Genomic DNA, 27,330 nt, shown 5'->3' with positions numbered 1-27,330 from the left:
TAGGGAGCTTGCTAAGGAAAACAAGGGCTTTGGGGTTACCTAACTTGGGGAGGAGTCTTAGGTCTGCCACTTTGCAGTTACATAGTTTATTTTTCTGAGCTTCGGTTACCTTGTCTGCAAAGTAGGGGTATCTACCTCCTAGGAATGTTTCAGAGGCTGTGAGATAAGGTCTGATTTATTTGCAAATTTGTTTTTATTTGCTAATCCCCTGCTTCCTCACGGCTTGGCACACCACGTTAGAGATGTGGACTAAGTTCAAGCAAGCACTTATTTCTGGCTAGAAAAGGCCGATCCCAGGGGGTTATAACACTCCGATTTGACCATCCCAAGATGTCAGCTCCATGCTCTACATTAAGACAACTCTGCCACTCTCAAGATGGCGTCCTGGAAGTGCGTCGCCGGGGATGAGCCCCAGAAATCTCGCGTTAGGCGGGGCCTAGTGGTAGGTTCTCGCGAGAGGGCACGTCAGTCTCAGTCAGGCGTCGTGTGAACAGCGGCTGGTGCCGAAGGCGGAGGTGGCACCTGAACGGTGAGCGGCTGGGTTGGAGGCCGTGGTGGCAGGCCCGGTCGCCGGGGGCCAAGGAGGTGTAGAGACCGGATTCGGGGACTCGGGAGGTATAGCGGGTGGCGTGTGGGGGGGTGGTCCCCTTTCGGGATCACGGTTGCCGGAACGAGGCTGCCGGAAGTGCGCTGAGGGGATTTTCTTCTCCCCGGGAACCCGAGGGGAAACTGAGGCTCGGGGTGGGGCTCGGAACTGGGGGAAGCGCTGAGGCCGCCGTCTTTTCCTGCGAGCAGAAGATGTCGGACAGCGAAGACAGCAACTTCTCCGAGGAGGAGGACAGCGAGCGCAGCAGTGACGGCGAGGAGGCCGAGGTCTGTGGCTGGGACGCTGGGGGAGGCATTGCGCCTGGGGACGGGACCAGGGCAGAACGGCCCATGTGGGAGCTTAGCGGGGATCAGGAGGAGCTCTTGTCTCTGGGAGCTTCCAGGTTGTCGGGAGAGATAGGGAAGTAGGCAAGCCCAAGTCAAGCAGAGGCTCAGGTGCTGGAGGCCGGGGATGTTCCAGGTACAGTGAGATAACAAGTGATGTGTTTGAAGGACTTGGCATATAGTAAGAACTCACTATTAGTTTTTATTTTTAGGTGTGCTCAGTCATTCCAGAAATATACTTCTCGTGTCTACTACATGCTAGACACACTTCTTTATCCTTGGGCTACACCAGTAGACAAAACAGATTTTTAGAATCTTTCTTTGCTCTGGTGAAGGTAAACAAACATAACTGAGAAGTAAATCATTTAGTTAGCTAGAAGGCACTCTGGAGAAAAGTAGAGTAGAGAAGGGGAATAGGGAGTGCTGGTTGCACTTTGAGTACGGTGATCATGGTGAGTCTGGGAGGGTGACATTTGGAAAAAGATTTGTGAGGTGAGTGAGTGAGGCATGTCATGTGGAAGAAGGGTGTTCCAGTAATGGGGAACTGCAAGTGCAAAGTTGGGAGCATGTCTGTGGTGTTCAAAAAGTAACAAGAAGTTCGGTTTGGCTGGATCAGAGTGAGTGCAACACAGAAGTGACAGGAGCCAGATCTTGTCGAATCTTAAAGGCTGTGGTGAGGAATTTGTGCTTAACTGAGTGAGGTGAAGCCATGAGAAGGTTTTGAGCAAAGGAAGCATGTGATCTAATATTCTGAAAGGATCACTTTAGCTTCAACCCAAAGGGGTCTGTTGAATGTCACTGTTTTAGGAACCAAATAAACATTTCCTGGGACATACCTGATTTCAATATTATTTTATTAGCTATTAGCCTGTTTTATTTATTTCTCATTTACTCATTTGTTGAACAGGTAAATGTTTGAGCATCTATTGCTATGTTCCAGATACTTCCTAGGTGTTGGAGAGAGTGGAGCAAGGCAAATTTCTGCCTTCACAGAGTTTACACTTAGTAGGCAACAATTACAGACAAAGAGATGGCAGTGTGATTATAGAAATGTTAACTTATTGCTTAAGTTAGTTGCCAACACCTGTAGAAATTTCATGTAAAAATCAAGCTTTCTTGCTTTTCTGGGACAATGGGGAGGAGCCAGCAACCTGAGTGACACCCACAGCAGCCCTTTTCTCAAGAAGTGGCACCCCCTCTTTAAAGCTGGGAATTCTCTCCAGTTCCCGGAATATATTAATTGCCATTTGTCATCATGCAGATTTAAGAAAAGGAAAGATTTCCTAAACCTGCGTTCTGGAACGCATCAGGTAGGTGAAGAGTGCCATAGGTTTCCCTTGAGCTGCCCTACTGATTTACGTTTCCTGTTTGCCCTGTGCAGGCATTTGATTGTCAGTCCTTGTTGTGTCCTTTGGGGAGTCCTCAGCTTGCCATGGTGGGAATGGGACAAGAGGGAAGATGACACGAAGGGCCTTTACTTGAAGCTGTCTCACTGAGTCCTTGGTCTCTGACTCATGGCTTCAAGACACTTGGCTTGTGGTTAAAGCCTGGTGGTAATGAGACCCTCATGAGCTCTCTGTCTTGAGGTGGAGGCAGTTTTATAAGCAGATGGTTACTCCAGGGGATGCTGAGGACGGACTGTGTAAGGGCGCGTTCAAGCCCTGAGGTAACGTAGAGATAGTAGTGAGAGCTGTCTCCTCAGAGGATGCGGAGCCAGGTCTGGAAAGAAGACTGCTGGGACTGAGCCAGGGAGATGATGACAAGGTTCCTAGAAGTCAGGCTGTGGTCCTCTTGTAGTTTGAGTTGTTAAAGTAAGGGACATTGTGGGCTAGTTAGGATTCTGTATTGAGCAAATAGAATTGACCCTTGAACACGACGGATTTGAACTGCTTGGGTCCGCTTATATGGGGATTTTTTTTCAATAGTAAGTTGTACTGCATGAGCCAAGATTGGTTGAATCCTGAGATGCAGAACCGTGGATACGGAGGAACCTTGTATTCGGAGGGCTGGCCATAAGTTATGTGTGGATTTTTGACTACCCAGAGGGTTGAAGCCCCTAACCCCCATGTTATTCAAGGGTCAGCCTTATTTTTTTAAAGTCATTTTCTGTTCCCAGCCCCAGGCTGGGTGGTGTGTTAGGGACCCAGCAATGCCTGAGCTAGCATGGGCCTTTCACTTAGGGAGCTAGCTCTCGGTGGTCAGGGCTGTGATGGAGGAAGCCCAGAGAGTTGTGAGCCCAGAGAATGTGCCTGACTTTCCCTGGTGGGGAGGGGGCAGGCATCACTTCCTGGGCATCGCTTCCTGGAAGAGAGGGTATTTTGATTGAAGTATGAACAAGAGGCAGAAGAGAAAGGCTTTTTATGTTGAGGACCAGGATGGATGATGGACAGTGCTATGAGAGCATGCTGTAAGTGGTTCGGTGTGGCTCAAACCTAGCATTTAGGAGGGGGAGCCCAGCGAGGCGGGGTGAGAGGGAGAGGCAGAGGGCACAGTGTGCACTCCCAGACCAGGCTGCTAGGGAGCTGGTTCTTTACCTGAGGGCAGTGGGGAGCCGTGGCTGTGTTTTAAGCAGGGGACCAAATGATCATATTCGTGTTTTTTTGTTTTGTTTTGTTTTGGTTTTGTCTGTTTTTGTTTTTTGGCCTCATGGTTCGGCGTGTGGGATCTTAGTTCCCTGACCTGGGATTGAACCCGTGCCCCCCTGCAGAAGTGTGGAGTCTTAACCACTGGACCGCCAAGGAAGTCCCCCAGATTCGTGCTTTAGGTCATAGTTTCCCAAGAGTGTAGGATGTTTTCCAGGTGGGGAGTAATGAGAAGTGCTTTTAGGTGGAATAAGAATAAGACCTGAAGCCACATTGACTCATTTAGTGAGAAAGTTATTTTCTTTTTAGTTGCACACCCTGTCTTTTAATTGGGTCATGGAGAAAGTTTCACTTTAGTGCTACTGTGTCTTGAACACCTTTCTGAAATTTGCTAGTCTCTGTGTTTGGCAGAGAGAACAGGCCTTAGACTTAGCCTGCAGCAGGTAACAATATCATGCTGGGACTTAGTAACATTGTTTTCATTGTTTTGCTTTTATCATTATGGTTACTTTCTGTTTATAACTAGCTAACCTTTAAAGAGTTTTAACTTCTGAAACATTTCAAAACAAGTTTGCCTCAGATGTAAAAATTTTAGTGAATTTAAAGAAAATATTAGATAAATGGGTTGTACCGATGTGGACATGGCAAGAAGTCATGAAGTTAATGAGGGAAGGGTTGAAGTTTGGGGAACACTGTTTTGTGTGGATCATTTCCTTTTGTGGTTTGTATGAAAAAGAGGGATTGGAGGCCAAGAGACAACAAAGGAACCTGGGGCAAGGATTCAGATTTAGAGGGCAGTGTTCTAGCCTAGGCTAGGGGCTGTGCAGATGGGGAAGAAGGGACGGATTGTAAGAGATGATGCTCAAAAAGCAGAAAGGTCAAGAATTTGGTACCTGATGGGAGCTAGAGGAGGCAAGCACAGGTCTACGGGAAGACACAGAGGCCAGTTTGGGGTATGGTGGTTGTGAAGGGCTCAGAGGACATCTGAGGAAGGTATCCAGGAGGCTGCTGGCACATGAGGGTCTCTAGTTCTGGAAAAAAGTAGGGGACTGGAGACAGATGGGATGTCATCTACAGAGACAGTAAGTGAGATAGTGGAAGGTAAAATGGCCAGGAAGAGAGTGCATGGAGGGAGAAGGAAAGTTGGCCCTTGGTTGAACCCTGGTGATTGAAGCCAGTATTTGCGAGGTGAGCACAGTGAAGGGAGCCTGCAGAGGAGCAGGCGGAGAGGTTGGAGAAAAGCCAGGAGAGTGCGATGTGGCAGACACCAAGGGAAGAGCATTTCCCTACATAGTGAGTGGTCGGTGGTGTGAGACGTCTTACAGGTAAGGACCAGAGCATGTCCATAGAATTAGCTGTGAGAGGCGGTCAGCGGCCTTGGCAGCAGTGTAGACTGGAAACAGATATGGGAGTCGTTGTCACAGAGATGCCCACCACAGCCAAGGGAGTGGATGAGATGGCCCGGGGCAGTTGTAGCACGGACAGAGACAAGAGCCAAGGACCAGACCTAATGCAGTGATAACGTTTAAAGGCTCAGTGGAGGCTAGCAAGGAAATCTAGTTGGGGGTGGGGTCAGCTCCCAGATATTGGTTGGGTGGATGGCGGTGCTGTCACTGAGATAGGATGGCTACCAGGGAGGCCTGGCCAGGGTGGAAGGGCATGTATGCAGAGCAGAGGGGGCTGTGATCGTCCAGGCAGAGCTGAGGTCAGATTTAGGGGTGGAGAGCATGGTGTCTGGATTTGGGGGGTTCAGTACACTGGTGCCCCAACCCTGCCTGACCCTGCAGGTAGAGGAGGAGCGGCGGAGTGCAGCAGGTAGTGAGAAGGAGGAAGAGCCTGAGGAAGAAGAGGAGGAGGAAGAGGAGGAGGAATATGATGAGGAAGAGGAGGAGGAAGATGATGACCGGCCCCCCAAGAAACCCCGCCACGGCGGCTTCATTCTGGATGAGGCTGGTATGTGACAGGGCTGGCGAGTGCTGAGCAGAGGCTGGACTTCCACCTTCAGTTCTATTTCTCCAATGTACTTTTTTTTTTTTTTAATTTATTTTTATTTTTGGCTGTGTTGGGTCTTCGTTTCTGTGCGAGGGCTTTCTCTAGTTGCGGCAAGCGGGGGCCACTCTTCATCGCGGTGCGTGGGCCTCTCACTATTGCGGCCTCTCTTGTTGCGGAGCACAGGCTCCAGATGCGCAGGCTCAGTAGTTGTGGCTCACGGGCCTAGTTGCTCCGCGGCATGTGGGGGTCTTCCCAGACCAGGGCTCGAACCTGTGTCCCCTGCAGTGGCAGGCAGATTCTCAACCACTGCACCACCAGGGGAGCCCTCCAATGTACTTTTTAAACATTTTCTTTTGGTAAATGTCAGACACACGATTGTAGGGTAGTTTACGGAGCCCCTGTGTGCCATCACCTAGCATCAGTAGTGAACAGCTCAGTGCTGCACCTGTTTTGCTTATTCCTTCTCACTCCCACCCACCACTGGATGATGTTGAAGCCAATCCCAAATACATAATTTAACCCCAAAATATTTCATATGTATTCCTATAAGATAGATCCTTTTAAAACCCAGTTACAATGCCATTATCCTCCTTTAAAAAACTGCTAATCATGAAAAGTTCAGATGATCTAGAAGTAGGCAGCTGGACAGGGTAGTGGAGGCTGACAGATGCAGGTCCCTTCTGGCCTCGCTCTGCTCTTTTCTCCACGTGGCCCTGGGCAAGTTGCTGCCTGTCTGTCTGAGCCTCTTCTCCCCCTTGTACAGGGGGACAGGCAGTTCTGCCTACTTCAGCAGGGATATTTTGGGGATTTGGGGGACTATGCATGTAAAGCACGTCAAGCTGATGGCAGCCCAAAGTGTAATGCCCAGCCTGCAGTAGGCCCTCAGAAAACAGGGTTATTATTTATGTTACAAAGACCCACAATGTATCTGCTGTTCTGTAACTGCTTTTCTGTTCAATGCTTGTGGAGGTAGATATAACATAGATAGTTTAGGTTAAATGAGTTAATTCTTGAAAGTTTTCTGAACATTTGGCAGGTACTCAGTAAATTTTAGCTGCTCTCATCATCATCATCATCATCATTGTTGAAATATCTGTTTTTTCCCATGGCTGCACATTGTTCCATTCTGTGATGTGCTTTATGGAACCAGTCTCTTGTGGGACGTTGATGTTGTTTGTAATTTTCAGTAGTATAAGCAGTACTGCCATGAACATCTTCGTATAACATTTAGACTCACATATGCGAGTTATTACCTAGATCAGGCGTTCTTAATCTTTTTTGTACCGTGACCCCTTTTGGAGTCTGGTGAAACCTATGGAAGTGTGATTCCCTGACCCTTCTCAGAATCACGTTCTGAAATGCATTAAAAAAATACATAGGATTCCAAAGAAAACAATTATATTGAAATACAGTATCTAAATATTAAAAGAACATTGTGATGTATGTGCTTCTTTTTTAGCACATTGAAATAACAAGATTTAGTGGAGGATCTGTTAAGAATCTAATTTTGAAGTAACACTGATTGTGAGTAATATTTTGAGGTATCTATAGCTGTACTGTGCTATGAAAATATCAGATTTCATGGCTAATACTACTGTGGTTTGTTGCCATTGGGCATAATTGATGTAAATACTAAATTTCACTTAGAGATTAGTGAAAATGAAGATGTAGTTTTTTCATCTAACACAGATGTGGCAAATTTTTTACATGGTAAATCCCTGTAAGTCAAATTGCTGGACAAAGGGGATGCATATGTTTTTAAAGCTTTTTGATATCTTTGGCCAAATATCAGCTCCTGAAAAAGCCACACTACTTGATACTCCCACCATCCATACATGAGAGTGCTTGTTTCCCACACGCAGGTAAAGAGGAGCGACTTGGAACACCACCCTTCATTTTCTTGGGACCTTCTTACCTGAGAGGAAACCAGGGAACAGAGGGGCAGGAGATGCTCTAGGTGTTCCTGGTTCTCAGAGACTTCGGCCCTTTTCTGAAAGGCTGAGAGGGAGGGAGTCCTTGCTTAGAGAGAAAGTCTTAGACAGCAGATGGGCTCAGATCAAGAGAACGGATAACATGCCATGTGACAAAGATGTGGGCCACTAGGGACACCCACTTGGTGGTGGTGGGAGTGACATTCAGCACTGCCTGTGGCGGTGCCCATTAACATCTACCACACCAGGACCCTAGATCCAGCAATTCCCTTTTAGGAGTTCACCCCACAGGTACATAAGGATACAAGAACAAAGACACTTGCTGCAATCCTGTTTGCAGTTGCAAATGTTTGGTGACTTAGATGTCCATCGATGATAAGGGCTTGGTATAATGAACTATAGGACAGATAATGAGGCGTGTGCTGCTATGGAAGAGCTCCAAGCTACTAGTATTGCTTTAAGAAAGAGGGTGGGATAGAACAGTGTGTTAAAAAATTGTGTGGAAGGGGACTTCCTTGGTGGCACAGTGGTTAAGAATCCACCTGCCAATGCAGGGGACACGGGTTCGAGCCCCGGTCCAGGAAGATCCCACATGCCGCGGAGCAACTAAGCCCGTGCGCCACAACTACTGAGCCTGCGCTGTAGAGCCTGCGAGCCACAACTACTGAGACCGCGTGCCACGACTACTGAAGCCCACGCGCCTAGAGCCCGTGCTCCGCAACAAGAGAAGCCACCACAGTGAGAAGCACGCAACCACAACAAAGAGTAGCCCCTGCTCACCACAACTAGAGAAAGCCCGCGCGTAGCAACAAAGACCCAATGCAGCTAAAAATAAATAAATAAATAATAAATAAGTTTATAGAAAAAAAAATTGTGTGAAGGGAAAATAGTGGTGGGGGATTTATATGCATTTCTTATATAAGGTCAGATTATCTCTAGACTAGAAGCTGGTCACATCTGAGAAAGGGGACTGAAAGGGGTTAGAAATGGGAGGGAGACTCACTGTACACTTACACACTCTGTACACTTTGGATTTTTTCGTTGTGTGTTGTTTCAGTTTTTAGTGTAATATTCGATACATACAAAAGAGTATATGTAATGTAGTGGAGAGGTTAAGCACATGGACCCTGGAGCCAGACTGCCTCTCAGGTATCAGCTGAGAGTCTTTAGGCAAGTTAGGTGACCTCTCTGGGTCTCAGAGCCCTTACTGTAAAATTAGAACAATGGTGGTACCTCCCTTAGGGTTGCCAGGATGATTCAATGAGGAATTTGGGAAGTACTCAGAGGAGGGCAGGGCACACAGTACGCTCTCAATAAGGGTTGGCTGTTACAAATGTAAGCTAATAATAAAACCAACAAACCACAAACCCTATCTTTAAAAAAACAAACAAATTTAAAAAACCTATATACCAATTTTCCCTTCCCTTGATAGTTGGGAGGGAACTTTTCTGCTTGCTTATTTTTATCTTATTTTTAAAATGGATCAGTGGGTGGTAGGGGGAGGGATGACTTTTAGAGTCAGGCGGATCTGCACATTAGACCTGACCCTGCTACTTGAAGCAGTTCTGAGGCTTTGGGTGAGAGCCTCACCTGTCCGAGCTTCAGTGTCCTGACCTGTGAGGTGGGGATTTGTAGTGCCTGTTGCCCAGAGATGTTTCCTGGGAGCTGTTGTCATGCGGTCATCTTTCCCCTGGATGCCCCCCTGACCACCTGGTGTTCCCGTTTCAGATGTGGACGATGAGTATGAGGATGAGGACCAGTGGGAGGATGGAGCAGAGGACATCCTGGAGAAAGGTGTGTGTGGGCCCCACCTCCGGGAGACACTGGGGGTGTGGCCGAGAGGGTCTTGAGAGCCCATCCCCACCCCCATGCCCTGAACCACCCCAACCTACACCCTCCTCACCTTGCTTCTTTCTGTCGTTGCCAGAGAGGCCAGCTCCGCACCCTTTTCCTTTTAGGCCCATGAGTTGGGGGGATGTGGGCTGTGGGGAGAGGACTCTGGGCTCCTAGGGCCCCAGTGAATCCCTTCTGGGGGCTGTGGGGGTGGGACAGGCTCTATCCCAAGATACCCCCCACTTCCTGGGCCAGTGCCACCCCTTCCCTGTTATTTTCCGTTCTGTGCGCCTCATACATTTCGGCTTCTCCCCCCACCACCTGGTGCCTGGCCTTTACTTTTGATTTTCAACCTTCTTGTGTCCCTCCCTTCCCCTTCCCCCAACCCATTGGTTGATTTCGCTGCTATAATTTTGCTCATACTTTGTCTGCCCTCGCCCACCACCACCACCACCACCACCACCACCACCACCACCACCTCCTCTTCCTCCAAGTAGAAGAGATTGAAGGTAAGAACCTGAAAAGTGTGGTTCCCCGACCCTCCTCCCATATCCTGACATATCCTCCTTCCTGCCTGTGGCACCCTCCCTCACCCCTGACCCCTCCCCGGCCCCGGGGGCTCTGACTCACGTAGGGTCCAGAGGCAGGGGGTCTGGGGCCAGGTCTCCAGCAGTTGTTGGCCTGGGAAAGCGTGTATGTGTTTATGTGTGCGTGTATGTGTGAGTGTGAGCGTTGCCGGTAGCAGGGTGAAGGGGTGGGGGGGCGCTGGGACGGAGTTCAGGATGTGCTTAGGCAGTGGCGATGAGATGGGGAACAGCTGGATGTCCCCAACTGCTGGGCCCCATCCCCAAGGAGGACACTGAGAAGCAGGATGCTGAGTAGGCCAGAATAGGAAGGTGCGGGTTAGGGGCTTCCTCAGTGAGGTGTCTGCTGCCCCAGGACCCACCTCTGACCCCCTTAACCCCCACCGCTTTCTCCAGGCCCCTGCTTGCTCTTCATCTCCCCTTACTCACCCCATCTGCCCATTTTTTTTGCAGCCTCCAATATCGACAATGTTGTCTTGGATGAAGACCGTTCTGGGGCTCGCCGCCTGCAAAACCTCTGGAGGTAAGCAGTGAGGGGAAAGGGAGGTTTGGGGGCAGGTCAGCCCACCCTCCTCTCCTCAACCTTCAATTCTTGTTTACTTTCCCCCTCACACCCCAGGGACCAGCGAGAAGAAGAACTGGGCGAGTATTACATGAAGAAATACGCAAAGTCATCTGTGGGAGAGACGTAAGGGTGTGGGCTGGGCTGATGGGAGGCTGGGAGCAGGTGGTTCCTTTCTGAGAAGGGTCGGGGTCTGACAGACCCCTTCCTTCCTGATGGCCCTTCTCTCTCCAGGGTGTATGGAGGATCCGATGAGCTCTCGGATGACATCACCCAGCAGCAGCTGCTCCCGGGAGTCAAGTAAGGGGGTGGGACAGGAGGGCCGAGGTGGGAACTTTTACTGGGGTGATGTGCCCACACGGCTCACTCCCTGAGATAAGTCAGGTCACAGTGTCACACAGACAGAGTGGTGGATGGTGGGGAAAGAGGGGAGGGGCAGACTGGCACTTTTCTCCTTCTCTCTGCTTATGGACGGAAGGATGGAGAAGGGAGAGGGTGTGGAGGGAGAGGAAGAAGGATGGGTGTGGTGATTTGTATGTTTCATGATGAGACAGTTTCACTAAAAGGCTTGCTTTTCCTCTCCTGTCAGGGATCCCAATCTGTGGACTGTCAAATGTAAGGTGTGTGCTCTGGCCTAATGGCCTGGGGGAGGCAGGGGAATGGGAGAGGCGGCCTCGTTGCGGGGAACTCGCCTTCTGTCTTTCCTGGGTCTCCTTGATCTGTCAGTCTCTTCCTTCTGTCTGCCTCTACATCCTTCTCTCTCCACCCCCCGCCCTCCTCCTCCCCTCCCCTCTCCCTCCCTCCCTCCCTCAGTGTCTCCTCCCTGTTTTTCTTGCTGGCCATTACTCTTGCTCTGTAATCTCTCCACCTCTCTTGCTCCTCTCTCTCTCCTACTTTATCTTTTTTTTGGCCACGCCACGTAGCTTGCAGGATCTTAGTTCCTCAACCAGGGATCGAACCCAGGCCCCTGTCAGTGAGAGCGCCAAGTCCAACCACTGGACTGCCAGGGAATTCCCGCTGTCTTACTTTATCTTTTTTGACTGATGATTCTTTCTTTCTTTCTTTTCTTCATTGAGGTATAGTTGGCTTACAATATTATATAAATTTCAGGTGTACAACATAGTGATTCACAATATTTTAAACATACTTCATTTATAGTTATTAGAAAATATTGGCTATGTCCCCTGTGTTGTACAATATATCCTTAAAGCTTTATTTTATTTTATACATAGTAGTTTGTACCTCTTAATCCCCTACCCTCTTCTTGCCCTCCCCCGACTCTGTCTTTCTTGCTGCTGTCTCCTGCCCCCTTTTCTATGTCCTGTTCTCCATCTTGTCATTTCTCTTAAGTCTGCCTTTCTTCTTCCAGATTGGGGAGGAACGGGCCACAGCCATTTCCTTGATGCGCAAGTTCATTGCCTACCAGTTCACAGACACGGTAAGTCGGGTAGGCAGGCAGCTTGTGGGTGAGAGACAGGTAAAGCCCAGAGTGAGGGACAGTACAGGTTCAGGGGTACCAGGTACCCCTTGCGCTGAGCAGCACTGCCTGTTAGGTGAGCTGCTTCAGCTAGAAAATGACCACTTTCTGGATCAAAGTGTTCTTCATGCCTGACAGAGGTACTGTCTTCATTCTCTCTGCATTTCTGGCAGGATTCCCCAGCCTCTGCACCCCTCTGGAAGTCAGCCATCTAGCTCCCTGAGCCTTTTCTGCCTGAGAACGAGTTCTGCCTGTTCACCAACCCTGGTGGGCAGCTGTCACCCTCTTACTGTTTGGTTGGGAGTCCTACCATAGGGCAGTATGGCTACGTGCATTACAGAACAGGCCTTTTGGGAGGAGAATTCCTTCCTTCTCTCTTTCACTCAGTTATCAAAATCCGCTGAGCCCCTCCTCTGGGCTGGTCCCGGCATTGGGAGATGCTGAGGATACAGCCGTGACCATGCCAGAGCTGGTCCCTGCCCCTTAAGGGCTCATTCACACACAACACACAAAACATGAAGTAATGCCGCCTGCGTGCAGGGCAGCAGATGCTGCATTAAGGACACAGATCTTTCTTTAGACTCCTGGGTTTTGAATCCTGCCCCTGCTGCTTCCTCGCTGTGTGACCTCTATCAAGCCGCTTCCCCTCGTTGCACCCCTTGCTTGCCCCTCAGCATCATTAGGATTAAGTATCTTTGAATATGTCCAACCCTTAGCTGGGACTTGTTCTGCAGCTTGTGTTCAGTAAATGTAATTATGTCATAGGCATAATTGTTAGTTTTGGAACCAGGATGTGCTGGTTGGTAACTTTCTCACCGAGTATGATTTGTGTTAGGCTGAGTGCATAGCTTTTACCTGCCGAAACAGTGGGTGTGTGTCAGTGGGACCAAGTGGACAGTTGCAGGATTTGCAAAGCATGATTTTGAATGTGCTCAAACTTCTACCCTGTGCCCTGGGCAAGATTCTAGTGACCCCATTTGAGATGGGACTGAAGTGGTACGTGTATATCATGAAAGCCAAAATCTCTCCATACCCAAGTCCCATTTTTCAGAAGTAATTACTGTTGGTTTGTGTGTCTTTCCAGACCATCTTCTCTGCATATTGAAAAATAGGTATTTAAAAAAAATAAGATGGTATTATATACGTATCATTCTGCAGAGAGCCTTTTGTCAATACCATAGTCATCTTTCCATGACAGTAAACATAAGGTTGTTTCCATTTTTCACTATCACAACGAATACAGAAAGAAACTAGGTGCTTTTTAAAAAAATTGAAATATAATTCACATACTGTATGAAAACATGTTGCTGGATTTGGTCTTCTATTTCATTAAAGATTTTTGCATCTATGTTTATAAGGGATGTTGGTCTGTAGTTTTCTTATGATGTCTTTGTCTGGTTTTGGTATCAGGGTAATAATGGATTCATAGGACTAATTGGGAATGTTCCCCCCTCTTCTATTTTTTAGAAGAGTTTGTGAAGGAGTGGTATTAATTTTTTAGATGTTTGGTAGATTTCACCAGTGAAGCCGTCTAATCCTGGGCTTTGGGTGTGTGTGTGTGTCTGTGAGAGTGTGTGTATGTGTGTGTGTGTATATTTTTTGCTTATTAATTCAATATCTTTACCTCGTATAGGTCTATTCACATTTTCTATTTCTTTTTGAGTCAGTTGTAGTAATTTATGTCTTTCTACAAAAAAATTTATTTCCTTCAGGTTATCTAATTTATTGGCATGCAGTTATTCATAGTATGCCTTAAAATTCTGTAAGTTTGGTTGGTAGTAATGTCCTTTCTTTCATTCCTGATTTTGGTAATTTGAGTTTTTTCTTTTTTTTCTTGGTCAGTCTGGCTAAAGGTTTGTCAAATTTGTTGATCTTTTCAAAGAACCAACTTTTGGTTTTGATGGTCTTCTCTATTGTGTTTCTAACCTCTATTTTACTTATTTCCACTCTGATCTTTATTATTTCTTCCTTCTGCTTGTTTTGGGATTAATTTCCTTTTTCTCTTCTAGTTTCTTAAGGTGGAAAGTTAGGTTATTGATTTGAAAAAAAAATTTTTTTAAGTTGGTGTTTACAGCTGTAAATTTACCTCTAAGCATGGCTTTCTCTGCATCCCATAAATTTAGTATGTTGTGTTTCTGTTTTCATCATCTCAAAATATTTTAAAATTTCCCTTACAATTTCTTCTTTGACCCACTGGTTACTTAGAAGTGTGTTCCGCATATTTGTGAACCTTGTAAATTTCCTTTGATTTCTGACTTCATTCTGTGTGGTTGAAGAATATATCATACTTGATATGATTTCAGTCCTTTTACATTTGAGACTTGTGTTGTGGCCTAACATATGGTTTATCCTGGAGAGTGTTCAGTGTGCCCCTGAGAATTCCACTGCTGTTTGACAGAGTGTTCTAGCTATAGATGTCTGTTAAGTCTTGTTGGTTTGTGGAGTTGCTCAAGTGTTTTGTTTTCTTGTTGATCTTCTAATTGTTCTATCCATTGTTGAAGGTGGGGTATTGTAGTCTCCAATTATTATTGGTGAATTACCAATTTCTCTCTTCATTACTGTTGGGTTTTGCTTCCTATATTTTGAGGCTCTGTTGTTAGGTTCATATATATTTATAATTCTTATATCTTCTTGATGGATTGAACTTTTTTTTTTTTTTTTTTTTTGGATTGAACTTTTTATCATTATTAAATGTCCTCTGTCTCTGGTAATAATTTTTGTCTTTAAGTCTGCTCTGCTGTTAGTGTAGTCACTCCAGCTCTCTTTGGTTCTAGTTGCTTTTTCCACAGAACATATGTTGGATATCTTTCTGTGTCACTACATATAGATCCATCTCATTGTTTTTTTAAGTACTACATTGTATTTCATGGTACAGGCAGACCTCGGAGATACTGGTTCCAGACCCTCACAATAAAGTGAATATCATAGTAAAGCAAGTCACATGAATTTTTTTGTTCCCCACTGCAAGCAACAGTTATGTTTACACTATACTGTATTCTATTAAGTGTGTCATAGCATTATGTCTAAAAAAAACAATGTACATACCTTAACTAAAAAGTAATTGCTTTTGGGAAAATGGCACCGATAGACTTGCTCCCTGCAGGGCTGTCACAAACCTTCAGTTGTAAAAAACACAATAGCTACAAAGTGCTATAAAGCCAAAGAGCAGTAAAACGAGTTATGTCTGTACGGTTATTCCATAACTTAATAAGTCCCTGTTTGGGGGCATTTAAAAATTTCCAGTCTTGTTTGTTTTCTATGCTAAATGGCTCTGCAGTGAATGTCCCTGTGTTGGGGTCATTGCACAAACATGTTGCTGTGGGATAAATTCCTAGAAGAGAGACTGCTGAGGTGGCGGTCATTCCTGGTACCAGCAGTCGTGTCTCACTGTCTCTTTTCACTGGCTCGGCCCTCCAGCCCCTGCAGATTAAGTCGGTAGTGGCACCAGAGCATGTGAAGGGCTACATCTACGTGGAGGCCTACAAGCAGACCCATGTGAAGCAGGCCATCGAGGGCGTGGGCAACCTGCGGCTTGGCTACTGGAACCAGCAGATGGTACCCATCAAGGAGATGACAGATGTGCTCAAAGTGGTGAAGGAGGTGGCCAACCTGAAACCAAAATCCTGGGTCCGCCTCAAGCGGGGCATCTATAAGGATGACATCGCTCAGGTGCCCGGGGCTGGGCTGGGGTGGGGCGGCCGAGGAGGCCAGGGCTCTCTGTTCTGTCCTCCCCTCCTTTCTCTTTGTCCTTTCCAGCCCCCTGACTAGTGCAGAGAGCAGAACCCCACTCGGATCAGGTGAAGCAGAGTCTGGACTTTGTTTGAAGCACACAGGAAACGGATGACCATCTTCTGTGCATGTTCTATGCATGTTGAGTAAAGATGTGAAGGTGGTGAGGGAGTGAGCCACGTGGAGTTCTCGGGGAAGGGGTGTGGCAGAAGGCAGCCCATGAGCTAGGACCGTCACTGGCCGAAGCAGAGTGAGTGAGGGTGAGAGTGGCAGGAGATGAGCTCAGGGAGGCAACGGGGCCTGTGGCTCATCCTAGAGCTTTGGCTTTTACTGGAGTCAGATGGGAGGGTTCTAAGGGACACAGCGTGGCTTGGATTTTGATAGGATTACGCTGCTGACTGCATTGGGACTAGACCACTGGTTCTTAAGCAGGGGTACCCCCAGGGGACATTGCACAATGAATGGAGACATTTCTGGTTGTTTCACCTGGGGAGGGAGTTGAGTCTGATATCTAGGGGCTAGAAGCCAGGGGTGCTGCTAACATCTGTCAAGGCGCGGGATGGCCGCCACAACAAAGACTTACCCGGATGAGAAACCCTGCAATAGACTGGATGGGCCACAGGAGCAGGGAGACCAGTGAGGAGACTGCTGCCACAGCCTAGGTGGCAGGTGATGGTAGGACAGGACTGAGGCTGCAGTAGTAGAGGAGCGGGGAGAGGTCAGAATTTTTGAAGGCAGAGCTGACCGGTTTGCTACCAGGTTAGATATGGGTGTAAGAGGAAAAAAGGAGTGAAGAATGCCTCCCACGTTGTGTGCCTGAGCAGAAGGAAGGATGGAGAGGGACAAGATGGGGAGAGGAGTGGGTTTGGGGCGATCAGGAGGTTAGTTGCAGTTATGCTGGGTGTGCGGGACCTTCTAGACATCCAGGTGGAGATGTCAGGATGGCAGTGGATACTCAGTTTCAGAATGGAGGGAAGACAGGCTAGAGAGTGAATTTGGGGGACTTGTCAGCGGTTTCATTTCTTCCCCATAACCCTCTGTCCCTTGCCCTTCCTGGCATCTCCTTTCCCTTCCTGTGTCCGGGGTCAGGAGGGGAGGGCTGGGCCCCTGCTGACCACCTGTCTGGCCTTCTCAGGTGGATTACGTGGAGCCCAGCCAAAACACCATCTCCCTGAAGATGATCCCGCGCATCGACTACGACCGCATCAAGGCCCGCATGAGCTTGGTATCGTGGGGACGTGCTGCCGGTGGGGAGAGGGGGTGCTTGATACCCCTGCTGGTGGCCAAGCCCTCCCTCACCCTTCCTACTCATGCCCCTTTTCCTGCACAGAAAGACTGGTTTGCCAAAAGGAAGAAGTTTAAGCGGCCTCCACAGAGGCTGTTTGATGCAGAAAAGATCAGGTGAGTGTCCTTGGGCTGGGCCAGGCCGGGTGCCCAGAGCTGTGGTGTAGGATGTGCCTTTGCAGGTTTCCCGACAGGGCTGGGCTCCCGGAGCCATCCGTAGTTTGTGAGTGGTTAGCTTGGCAGTGTAGCCTTAGCCACGTTATTTAACATCCTTGTGCCTTGGTTTCCTCTGCTGCAAAGATTATAATAGTAACCTCTGCTTCCTAGGATTGTATTGAGACTCAAATGGTTTAATATGCGTGTGTACCCAGAACAACACTTGACACCTAGTAAGTGTGATTAAATGGTGTCACATATTGAAATGAGATTTATTGACACATCAGGCTTTGTAAAGTCTCTTACCCTCATCTCCTGATGCCTGGACACCTCAGTTGTGGGTACACCCCTTCCACTCAGGGTGTCTCCCTCCCCCTCCCCGCTGGATAGAACATTGGAGCAGCCCAGGGTTTCCAGTGTTCCAGGGCTGCCGGGGGCTCCAGCGGGAGGGCAGGAGAGGAGGAGGTGGAGAAACAAGAGCCAGTGACACTTTTCCTCTGGTCCTGTTCCAGAAACGCATCATGAGTAGCTAGTTAATTCATTCTGTTAAAGGCTGGACTGTAGAATGAGCCCTTTGATTTGCCAGGCTGGACTAATACCTCCAGGCCAGGCCAGATTAATACTTCACATGCCTGAATTGGACTCATTTACACCACTGGTCTCCACCCATCTGGACATCCCCTGCTGAGCACAAACTAGAGTGACCCTTCCCTGCCCTCCAGTAGCCGGTCTGACACAGTGCCCAGACATGCGCAGCTGAGCAGTCTCGCCTCTTGCCAAATGTACCATGTGAATGAGAAGATGATTGAGCAATTGGCAGGAGGAGCTCAGCCTGCTCCCCAACGCTCCCTTTTTGAGAGTGGGGCAGGCTTTCCCTCCCCACTCTAGAAGCATGGGGCAGGAACTAAGGTCCCCCTGTCCCACATGCAGGGCCAGTAGAGTTAAGCACAGGCTTGGGAGTCCCGCCCCCCTGCATCTGAATCTTGACTCTCAGACTCAAGAGCTCGGCCATGTTGGCCATGTGGTGTGCCCTCCCTGAGCCTCATTCTCTCATTTCCCTGGAAACAAGGCTCATACTACTGATGTCATGGGCTTTGGGGAGGAGTCAGTGAGGTCATATGTGTCTGTGAGTGTTAACTGTTAGCAGTGTCTGATACTTTGTCTAGCTAGTACTCACCGAGTGCCTGCTGTGTGCCAGGCCCTATTATAGGGGAAATAGTGAATAAAAGATGCTAAGTTCCCCCCTTCTGGAGCTGCCATTCTAGTTAGGAAGATGGGTCAAACTTGCTGTAGTGGAAAATAAAGCAGGGACGGGGGGGCAGCAGGGTGCAAGAAGGTGGGTGCTGTGCGCCCTTCCGTTGAGGCGGGGCCTTCGGGCTTTGTGAGAGGTCACTCTCGCCAAGGGATGTGTATTGGGAGGGGATGGCTCAGGCATCCTGTGTCCTTTTCCCCTTTTGCCAGCAGAGGAGACTGAGGTACAGCAAGATTCTCCCTTAACCTCCCCTTCCAATGTTCTCTCCCCCACAAACTCCCAGGTCCCTGGGGGGTGACGTTGCCTCTGATGGTGACTTCCTCATCTTCGAGGGGAACCGTTACAGCCGGAAGGGCTTTCTGTTCAAGAGCTTTGCCATGTCTGCTGTGGTGAGGGTCCCAGAGGGGGTCGTGCTAATGGCGGTGGGAAGCGGGGAGGCCAAACTTTCTCCCTCCTGCGGTCCAGGCCCCAGAGCAGTGGGTTATCTGGGCTTGTCTTGGATCCTCAAATTAGGAGTATCCCCAGGGGATTCATCTCACCATCTCTCCAGTCTGCTCAGCTGGGCTGTGACACTGACTTTCATCCACTTCCTTCTCTTCCTCTTGTCTCTTGGGGCTCAGATCACGGAGGGTGTGAAGCCCACACTCTCTGAGCTGGAGAAATTTGAGGACCAGCCAGAGGGCATCGACCTCGAGGTGGTGACTGAAAGCACAGGTATTTGGTCCCGGTCAGTAACCCAGGCCAAGGAGGGGGCGGCCCATGGTGAGCAGCCCTCAAGTTAGCCCTGTGCCTCCCCCCGCAGGGAAGGAGCGGGAACACAACTTCCAGCCTGGGGACAACGTGGAGGTGTGTGAGGGTGAGCTCATCAACCTGCAGGGCAAGATCCTCAGCGTGGACGGCAACAAGATCACCATCATGCCCAAGCACGAGGACCTCAAGGTGGGTACCATGCTGCCCGTATGTACGTGGTGGGTTGAGGGCATGATGAAACTGTGGAGTAATCTTGAGGTCACTGGTTTTAGTTTGCTTAGGGGTGGTTGTGTCTGAGGCTTGTCTAGGCCCAGCATGGTGTGTCTGGGGTGAGGCTGTCTCCAGATGGGTCTGAGGAGGTGTCTAGTCTGGTGTCATATGTCTTGGGGACAGGCTGTCTCTGTGCAGGGTAAACGTTGTCCAGGCTGATATCCTGAGTCTCCGGGGTAGGCTGAGGTTGGTCCAGGTGGCCTGGGGTAGTCTGTGGTTGGGGGTGTGAGCCTGGAGTGGGTTTTGGCCAGGGTCTTTCTGAGACTACGAGTGGAATCTGAAGATGGGTAGACAGGTGGGTTGTGGTGACTTGCCCTGACTTGCTCGTTGTCCTCACACCCAATCCCTAGGACATGCTGGAGTTCCCGGCCCAGGAACTTCGGAAGTACTTCAAGATGGGGGACCACGTGAAGGTGATTGCCGGCCGGTTCGAGGGCGACACAGGCCTCATTGTGCGGGTGGAGGAGAACTTCGTCATCCTCTTCTCTGACCTCACCATGCACGAGGTAGCTAGCGGAAGGCTGGGAGCGGGGTGGATGTGCCAGGAGGAGACCGAGGCCGATGAGCCACATGGACCCCGCTTCACCCTTTCCCGTCTCCCACAGCTGAAGGTGCTCCCCCGGGACCTGCAGCTCTGCTCGGAGACGGCATCAGGTGTGGATGTCGGGGGCCAGCATGAATGGGGGGAGCTGGTGCAGCTGGACCCCCAGACCGTGGGTGTCATCGTGCGACTGGAGCGGGAGACCTTCCAGGTGTGTGTGCTGCACGCAGAGGCAGGCTTACTTTAGGGGCTTCCTCTCCCTCCAGCTCCTCATCCTGGGAGGTGGCCGAGCATGGTGGCTAAGATCCCAGACTGCTCAGGGTTGCAGACCTGGCTCTGTCACCCATGGCCGGCTGTGTGATATCAGGCAAGTGCGTGTCATTTACCCTCTCTGTGCCTCAGTATCACGCCCTGTAAAAAGAAGATAGCAGCAGCATATACTTCGTTAGTTGTGACTGAATCCGTGATACCAGATACGTACCCAGGCATTCGGTGCTTTCTCAAGGGCTGGGTGCTGCTGGTGCCTTCCTCCCCTTCACCGTGCATGTGGGAGCCACAGAGCGTAAATGCTTAGGACACTGGGCTCTGGATTCACAGCTCTGTTGCTCTGTGCTGTATGACCCTGGGCTAGTAACTTACCCTCTCTGGGCCTGAGATTTCTCCTCTGTAAAATGGGAATTGAGACAGCATCCATCTCAGAGGGAAATTTTGAGGCCTCAGTGAAATCTTATGTGAAGAATTTAGCATGGGTCTGGCACAGAGTGATGGGCAGACATTAGCTATTATGTTAACATCTGTTCCTCTGCTCATCTCTCAGGTCCCTGATGCTCAGTTGCCATGGAGGTGCCTCCCAGAGGGTGTTATGGAATGACTGGGGACATTTTCGGTTGACCCAGTGCCTGGGGGGTGGTTCCCTGACATTACCTGCCCCAGAGTCAGGGAGTCTAGACGTCCTGCAGAGCTTGGGACAGTCTCCTACAGGAAGAATCATCCCACTGCAGGGGAGCCCTGCTCCCCATCACCCCTTTCTACTCTCATCTCCTCAGTATCCCCTTCCCTCCCTCCATAGGTGCTGAACATGTATGGGAAGGTGGTGACTGTCAGGCACCAGGCTGTGACCCGGAAGAAGGACAACCGCTTTGCCGTGGCCCTGGACTCAGAGCAGAACAACATCCATGTGAAAGACATTGTCAAGGTCATTGATGGCCCCCACTCAGTGAGTATAAGCTCCTGCCCGTCTGTCACCTCTGAAAGAGTTGGGGTAGGACATGGCCACGAGAGTGACTGTCCTTCCCCATCCAGGGCCGGGAGGGCGAGATTCGCCATCTCTTCCGCAGCTTCGCCTTCCTGCATTGCAAGAAACTGGTAGAGAACGGGGGCATGTTTGTCTGCAAGACCCGCCATCTGGTGCTGGCAGGGGGCTCGAAGGTGAGGCAGGCATGGTGGCACCCTGTCTGTTGGCTACCTGACTCGGCTCTCTGACCTACCCTGGCCCCAGGAGTGACAAGAATGGGCTTGTGGAGGATTAGGAGGGCAGGTGTCAGTGTCAGGTCCTTGGCAGAGTATGGAAAAAAAGGGTTATTGGGATACTGAGCTATTTACCAAATCATTTGTTCATTCAGTTTTATTGTGCACCTGTTAGGTGCTTGACACTGGAGGTACGGCAGTGAACAAGACAGAAACATCTCTGCCCTTCTAGTGCTGCTGCTCTGGAGATGAACAGATAAATACATGCATAGTACAGCTGGGGCTGACGGCAAGCACTATGAAGAAAAATAAAACGGGATAAGGAGATAGAGAATGATGGGGGCTGCTGCTTTACATAGAGGAGGTTAAGGAAAGACTCACCTCCTTGAGGAGGTGGCATTTGAGCAGAGACCTGAAGGAAGGGTCAGAGAGCCACCTGAATGTCTCAGGGGAAAGCAAAGTTCCTGAGGTGGGATTTGTAGGGAAGTTGTACAGAACCAGGTATCAGAAAGGAAATCAAACCTGGGATCTGGGGAGCTGGGACCAGGAGATGGTTTTCTCAGGCCCTGCAGGTGGAATGCTGAATTCCCATGGCTTGCAGTTTCTGTGTCACTGGGGGTTTAAATTCCTGACTACCACATTTTAGTCTCACTCCTTGCCCAAGGGAGGCCTGGGCCTCTTGACTGACAGGCCCACAATGGCATAGGGGTGACTGTTTTCCCAAAGGGAAATTGAGACATTGTGACCAGAAGGAGGGAGGCGTGGCTGCTGGGCAGGTTCAAGCAGGAACTGTTCCCAGATGGCAGCAGGCAGTGTGGTGCAGGGGCTGGGAGCCTGTCACCCAGGCCCTGCCTTCCAGTTCACTTCTTGCCCTTTCCCCAGCCGCGAGATGTGACCAACTTCACAGTAGGTGGCTTTGCCCCTATGAGCCCCCGGATCAGCAGCCCCATGCACCCCAGTGCTGGAGGTGAGGGGAATTTGGGGTGGGGATATGTCTGGGGGGTGGAAGAGAGAGGCTCTTGAGCCCAAACTCACTGAGTGTCTGCTCTGGGCTGGCCCGACCATGATGGGGCTCACAGCCCAGGGGAGACCCGACCCCCCCCACAGTGCAGCCCAGGGTGGTTAGGGCTGTGATGGGAAAGCCCAGGGCTCTGGTGGGGGGCCCCCAGAGGAGCCTCCTAACCCAAGGGTGGAGGGAGTCAGGGGAAGAGGGGGCTGGAGGGTACCCTGGCTGTGGGCACAGCACATGAGAGGATGGCCCCGGGGACCCGTGACAGTCTTCTTCCCCAGGTCAGCGTGGTGGCTTTGGCAGCCCGGGCGGCGGCAGTGGCGGCATGAGCAGGGGCCGGGGACGGAGAGACAACGAGCTCATCGGCCAGACTGTGCGCATCTCCCAGGGGCCTTACAAAGGTGACCTGCGAGGCCATGTGGAGGCCTGGGGAGGGGCACGGTGAAGGAGAGCCACCCGGCCTGACTTCCTGCCTCCCCACCAGGCTACATTGGCGTGGTAAAAGATGCCACGGAGTCCACAGCCCGCGTGGAGCTGCACTCCACCTGCCAGACCATCTCAGTGGACCGTCAACGCCTCACCACGGTGTACGGGCCAGGGCAGGGCTGGGAGGGAGGTTGTTGGGTGGTGCAAGGGCCCTACTCACCCCACTTGTTCTCTGTGTCTACAGGGGCTCACGGCGCCCGGGCGGCATGACCTCGACCTATGGGCGGACACCCATGTATGGCTCCCAGACGCCCATGTACGGCTCTGGCTCCCGCACGCCCATGTACGGCTCTCAGACGCCTCTCCAGGATGGTGAGCACTCCCAGGGGACGGGGATGAGGGGCAATGTGGGGGGATCTGGAGCCAGGACAGAACTGATGGACACACATCTCTCCCGTTCCAGGTAGTCGCACCCCGCATTACGGCTCTCAGACGCCCCTGCATGACGGCAGCCGCACTCCTGCCCAGAGTGGGGCCTGGGACCCCAACAACCCTAACACACCATCACGGTGAGAGCCAGGGGCTGGGGCTGGGCCAGGGTTCCCCGAGCCGCTGGGTGTGTGCGCCCACGTGCGTGAACGGGTCTGCTGTGCTTCTGTGGGGTGGACGGGTCTGTGTGGTCCACCCTGAGTTCTCTGCTCCCAGCCCCAGGCTGGTCATGTGAAGGGGTAGGCAAGGCTGGGGCTGGGGGCAAAGTAATCTCTCCAGCTCCCATCATAGTAGCATGCTGTGGTCAAGACCTGGGCTTGGAGACAAATTGTGTGATCTTGGTCATGTGACTTTGGGCAGCCTCATCTCTATTTCCCAAGTCTCCTCACCTGTGAAATGGAGGCCCCTGGATGGGGCTGTCTGTGAGGATGAAGTTGCCTTGGTTTTGCCTGGTGTTCAGCGCTGTTCTGGAAGCATTTGCTATATCATTGCGATCACCACAGTCATTCTCAACAGACGTCTCTCCCCAACAGGGCTGAGGAAGAATATGAGTACGCGTTCGATGATGAGCCGACCCCATCCCCACAGGCCTATGGGGGCACCCCCAATCCCCAAACACCTGGCTACCCAGACCCCTCATCCCCGCAGGTCAACCCGCAGTACAACCCGCAGACGCCAGGGACGCCAGCCATGTGAGTCCACTGGGGCTAGCCCTTATCAACCGCTGCCCAAACCCTCCCCACTGCCACCACCTCCTTCTCTCCCCTTCTAACGCCCCCAACTAATGCCCCTCTCTCTCCTTGTCTCTGCAGGTACAATACAGACCAGTTCTCCCCCTATGCAGCCCCCTCCCCGCAAGGCTCCTACCAGCCGAGCCCCAGCCCCCAGAGCTACCACCAGGTGGCGCCAAGCCCAGCAGGCTACCAGAACACCCACTCCCCAGCCAGCTACCACCCCACCCCCTCGCCCATGGCCTATCAGGTACTGCTCACTTGGCACGCCCTTGAGGGTGGTGGGCTAGGATGGGCCTTGGGCCTATAGGGACAACCAGGCCAAATAACCTGTTCCCAATGACCCCATCCCTTTTCCCTACAGGCCAGCCCCAGCCCGAGCCCTGTTGGCTATAGTCCGATGACACCTGGAGCTCCCTCCCCTGGTGGCTACAACCCGCACACACCAGGCTCAGGCATTGAGCAGAACTCCAGCGACTGGGTGACCACTGACATCCAGGTGAAGGTGCGGGACACCTACCTGGATACCCAAGTGGTGGGGCAGACAGGCGTCATCCGCAGTGTCACGGTAAGTGGGGCCCAGGCTGGTGGATGGGCAGGCATCCCTTGCTTTGGGGTCCCCAGTCTCTCTGGTTACTGTTTTCTGTTTTCTTTGTGACTGTCTATCCCCATTTTCCAGTACTCATTTATAGCTGGAAAAATAGATGTGGAAAGGTTTGGCATGTAAGCTCTACAGGGCAGGGACTTCTGCATTTTGTGCTCATGGCTGGGCCCCCACCCACCTGGGACAGTGACTGGCAGCCAGGAGTGTGGTTACTTTTTGACACTCATCTGAGATCAGTTCAGTAACATGGACTAAGTGCTCCTCTGTGCCAGGCTTCGGCTTAGCGCCGGGCACCCACGCCCCCGGGCGTTCCCAGCTCCAGCTCTGCTGGCCTCTCTCCATTCTTCTCAGTCACTGAATTCTCTGCAGCCTCAGGGCCTTTGCTTATTACTTTCCTCTGTCTAGAACTCTCTTCCTGTTATTCTTTGTCTAGTTAACTCCTACTCATCCTTCAAGAAAGCACTTGGGCTGTCTCAGATCTGTCTCTTATGGGTCTATGTAATTCTTTTTCATGTTATCTACCTGCTTAAAAGCTTAAAGTTTACCCTGGTGTGGTTCTTTGATTACCAAGCCTATATTTTCTTCCCAAGTAGGCCCAGTTCCTAGATGAGGGACGACACCTTGTTGGCCCTTCAGTAAATATCAATTGAATTAATTAAACACCAGAGAGGAAGACAGCTCCAGGCCCTACCTTCACAGATTTCACATTCCAGTGGGGGAGACAGACATGTCTCCAGACAGTGACAGCCCAAGTGGCCAGAGCTGGGATATGGGAAGCCCAGAGGGCAAGGGGAGCTATGTGAACCCAGGGGAGGCACCTTATCCAACTTTGGAAGGGATCAGGGAGGGCTTCCGGGAGAAGGTGACATCTGCGCTGAGACCTGAAGAATGAACAGGAGTAAGCCGAGAGAAATGGCCGGGGAAGGGGTTGAGTGTGTTCCAGATAGAGTGCACGTGCAAAGGCCTGGAGGTGAGGGAAAGCCTGGCACATTTGGGGGGTTGAAGTCTTCATTGTGGCTGGAACATAAAGATTCAATGGGGAAGGTGAGTGATGAGGCCAGAGGAGTGGCTGGAGCTGGTCACATGCCAGCCTGGGGAACTTGGATTGTGTCTTGAGGGCAGTGGTGGGTGGTGGAGGAATCTAAACAGGGGAGTGGTGGGATCAGATCTGTGGTTTGGAATCAATTCACTATGTTGCTCTGTCATAGTTGGATCAGGGGCTGGGAGCCCAGAGGGAGGTCAGGCTGCACTACAGGGCTGTGGGGAGGAGAGGAAGGAGGGAGGTGGGAGAGGCCCTCAGGAGGCTGAATGGACAGGCCTCAGAGCTGGAGGTTGTTGGTGAAGTTGCTGACTAAGACGAGGTCTAGAGCTCTGGCTGGTGCCGGGGACCATGGGGCCATCCTTGAGACGGGGACCCAGGAGGAGGAGCGAGTGTGGGGAAGAAACTGAGGCCAGTTTGGGGCACGATGAGTCAAGAGCCTGAGAAACAGTCTCCCTTTTGGCCTAAGTTAGCTTCATGCTGGTGCTTCCCTTGCTGATCTGATCACCCTGCCCCCATACACCACAGACTCCAGGCCTTGGAACCAGGCCCAGCCTTCACCTTTCCTGCCCCTGTGTCACTTTGGGAAAGTGACTTCTTAGAATAAGCCCTGATCCTATGTCCCTTGAGGTGGGTATCAGTCCTGTGTTGGGAGCAGGCCAGGCTGACCAGGCTGTCCCCACCCCCAGGGAGGCATGTGCTCCGTATACCTGAAGGACAGCGAGAAGGTTGTCAGCATCTCCAGTGAGCACCTGGAGCCCATCACCCCGACCAAGAACAACAAGGTAAGGGAGGACAAAGGGATGTGGGGGCATTGGGCTGCTGCCAAGGACTGTGACCCCATGTGTCGTGTCATCCCCGCCCCCCCCAGGTGAAGGTGATCCTGGGTGAGGATCGGGAAGCCACAGGTGTCCTGCTGAGCATTGATGGCGAGGATGGCATAGTCCGCATGGACCTGGATGAACAGCTCAAGATCCTCAACCTCCGCTTCCTGGGGAAGCTCCTGGAGGCCTGAGGCAGGCAGGGTGGACTTTGGCAGATGAATTTGGCAGATGGAGAGTGTCCCTCCTTCCTTCCCTGGCCCTTGGCTCTGACACAGGATCTGGGCCCTGGAGCAGGGCTAGCCGGGTTGATCAGGATTTATTTTCCTTTCTGGGTTCCTGTTTCCCTCCCTGATATTCATGGGAATCAGAGTAGAGTTGACAGGGAGGGTCCCCACCTTCTTGTACTCCACCTTCCCCAGCTTTCTTTTGTGTTACGGTCTTTCAATAAAAAACTGTTTGGTCAAAAGTCCTGTGTGTGTGTGTGTGTTCTGGTTTGTAAGTGGGGTCATTTGCAGACCCCACTTACTTCCATGCTGTGTGGTCTTAGGCAAATAACAGTCCTACAAAAGCCTGTTTCCCCATCTAGAAAATGATACTCCCTTCCCCAGAGGGCTGTTGAACGTATAAGACATTGGAAAGAGATTATTAGAACAGAGCCTGCTATGTGATTGACCAAGTTACATCTTACTCCTGCTTGAGTTACGTTAAGTGAAAATCAGTGAGTATCCCTCAGGAAACCTAAATTCCTCCTTTGGTGCAGGTTACAGCATTTGATAGTCTTTTCTCTTGAGCCCACATAGCAGTGACACCAGAATTGCTGTAGCTTGTCTAAGGGCATGGGGATGGGGAGCAGTGTGGAGAGTGGGCT

The 27,330-nt window shown here is 50.9% G+C and overlaps 1 protein-coding gene across 2 annotated transcripts; it reads left to right on the top strand.

Annotated features, from left to right (window-relative positions):
* Positions 1-438: 438 nt before the first annotated feature.
* Positions 439-26,928, top strand: SUPT5H (SPT5 homolog, DSIF elongation factor subunit). 2 transcript variants are annotated; one of them, XM_082438022.1, is made up of 30 exons: positions 439-529; positions 796-873; positions 5,300-5,465; positions 9,164-9,229; positions 9,766-9,777; positions 10,306-10,375; positions 10,472-10,540; positions 10,649-10,714; positions 11,004-11,034; positions 11,784-11,852; positions 15,309-15,560; positions 16,756-16,845; positions 16,951-17,021; positions 18,596-18,701; positions 18,933-19,026; positions 19,115-19,251; positions 19,683-19,838; positions 19,938-20,084; positions 20,943-21,089; positions 21,176-21,301; positions 22,223-22,307; positions 22,631-22,750; positions 22,834-22,936; positions 23,020-23,147; positions 23,239-23,344; positions 23,798-23,956; positions 24,077-24,245; positions 24,360-24,563; positions 26,328-26,423; positions 26,510-26,928. In XM_082438022.1, the coding sequence occupies exons 2-30, from the start codon at positions 799-801 to the stop codon at positions 26,651-26,653; spliced, it is 3,264 nt and encodes a 1,087-aa protein (XP_082294148.1). In that variant the 5' UTR covers positions 439-529; positions 796-798; the 3' UTR covers positions 26,654-26,928. The 2 variants fall into 2 exon arrangements, with proteins under 2 accessions (XP_082294148.1, XP_082294149.1); XM_082438023.1 differs by lacking the exon at positions 9,766-9,777.
* The last annotated feature ends 402 nt before the right edge of the window (positions 26,929-27,330 follow it).

This window comes from Balaenoptera physalus (assembly GCF_965194825.1).
Source record: "Balaenoptera physalus genome assembly, chromosome: 19".
In the NCBI taxonomy this organism is placed as follows: Eukaryota; Metazoa; Chordata; class Mammalia; order Artiodactyla; family Balaenopteridae; genus Balaenoptera; species Balaenoptera physalus.
This window is presented reverse-complemented; position numbering and strand designations above follow the sequence as displayed.

Coding starts and splice junctions, on each gene's coding strand:
- SUPT5H (XM_082438022.1), top strand. CDS start 799: ATGTCGGACAGCGAAGACAGCAACTTCTCCGAGGAGGAGGACAGCGAG. Junction 15,561..16,755: donor ATAAGGATGACATCGCTCAG/GTGCCCGGGGCT, acceptor TGGCCTTCTCAG/GTGGATTACGTGGAGCCCAG. Junction 23,345..23,797: donor AACCCTAACACACCATCACG/GTGAGAGCCAGG, acceptor TCTCCCCAACAG/GGCTGAGGAAGAATATGAGT.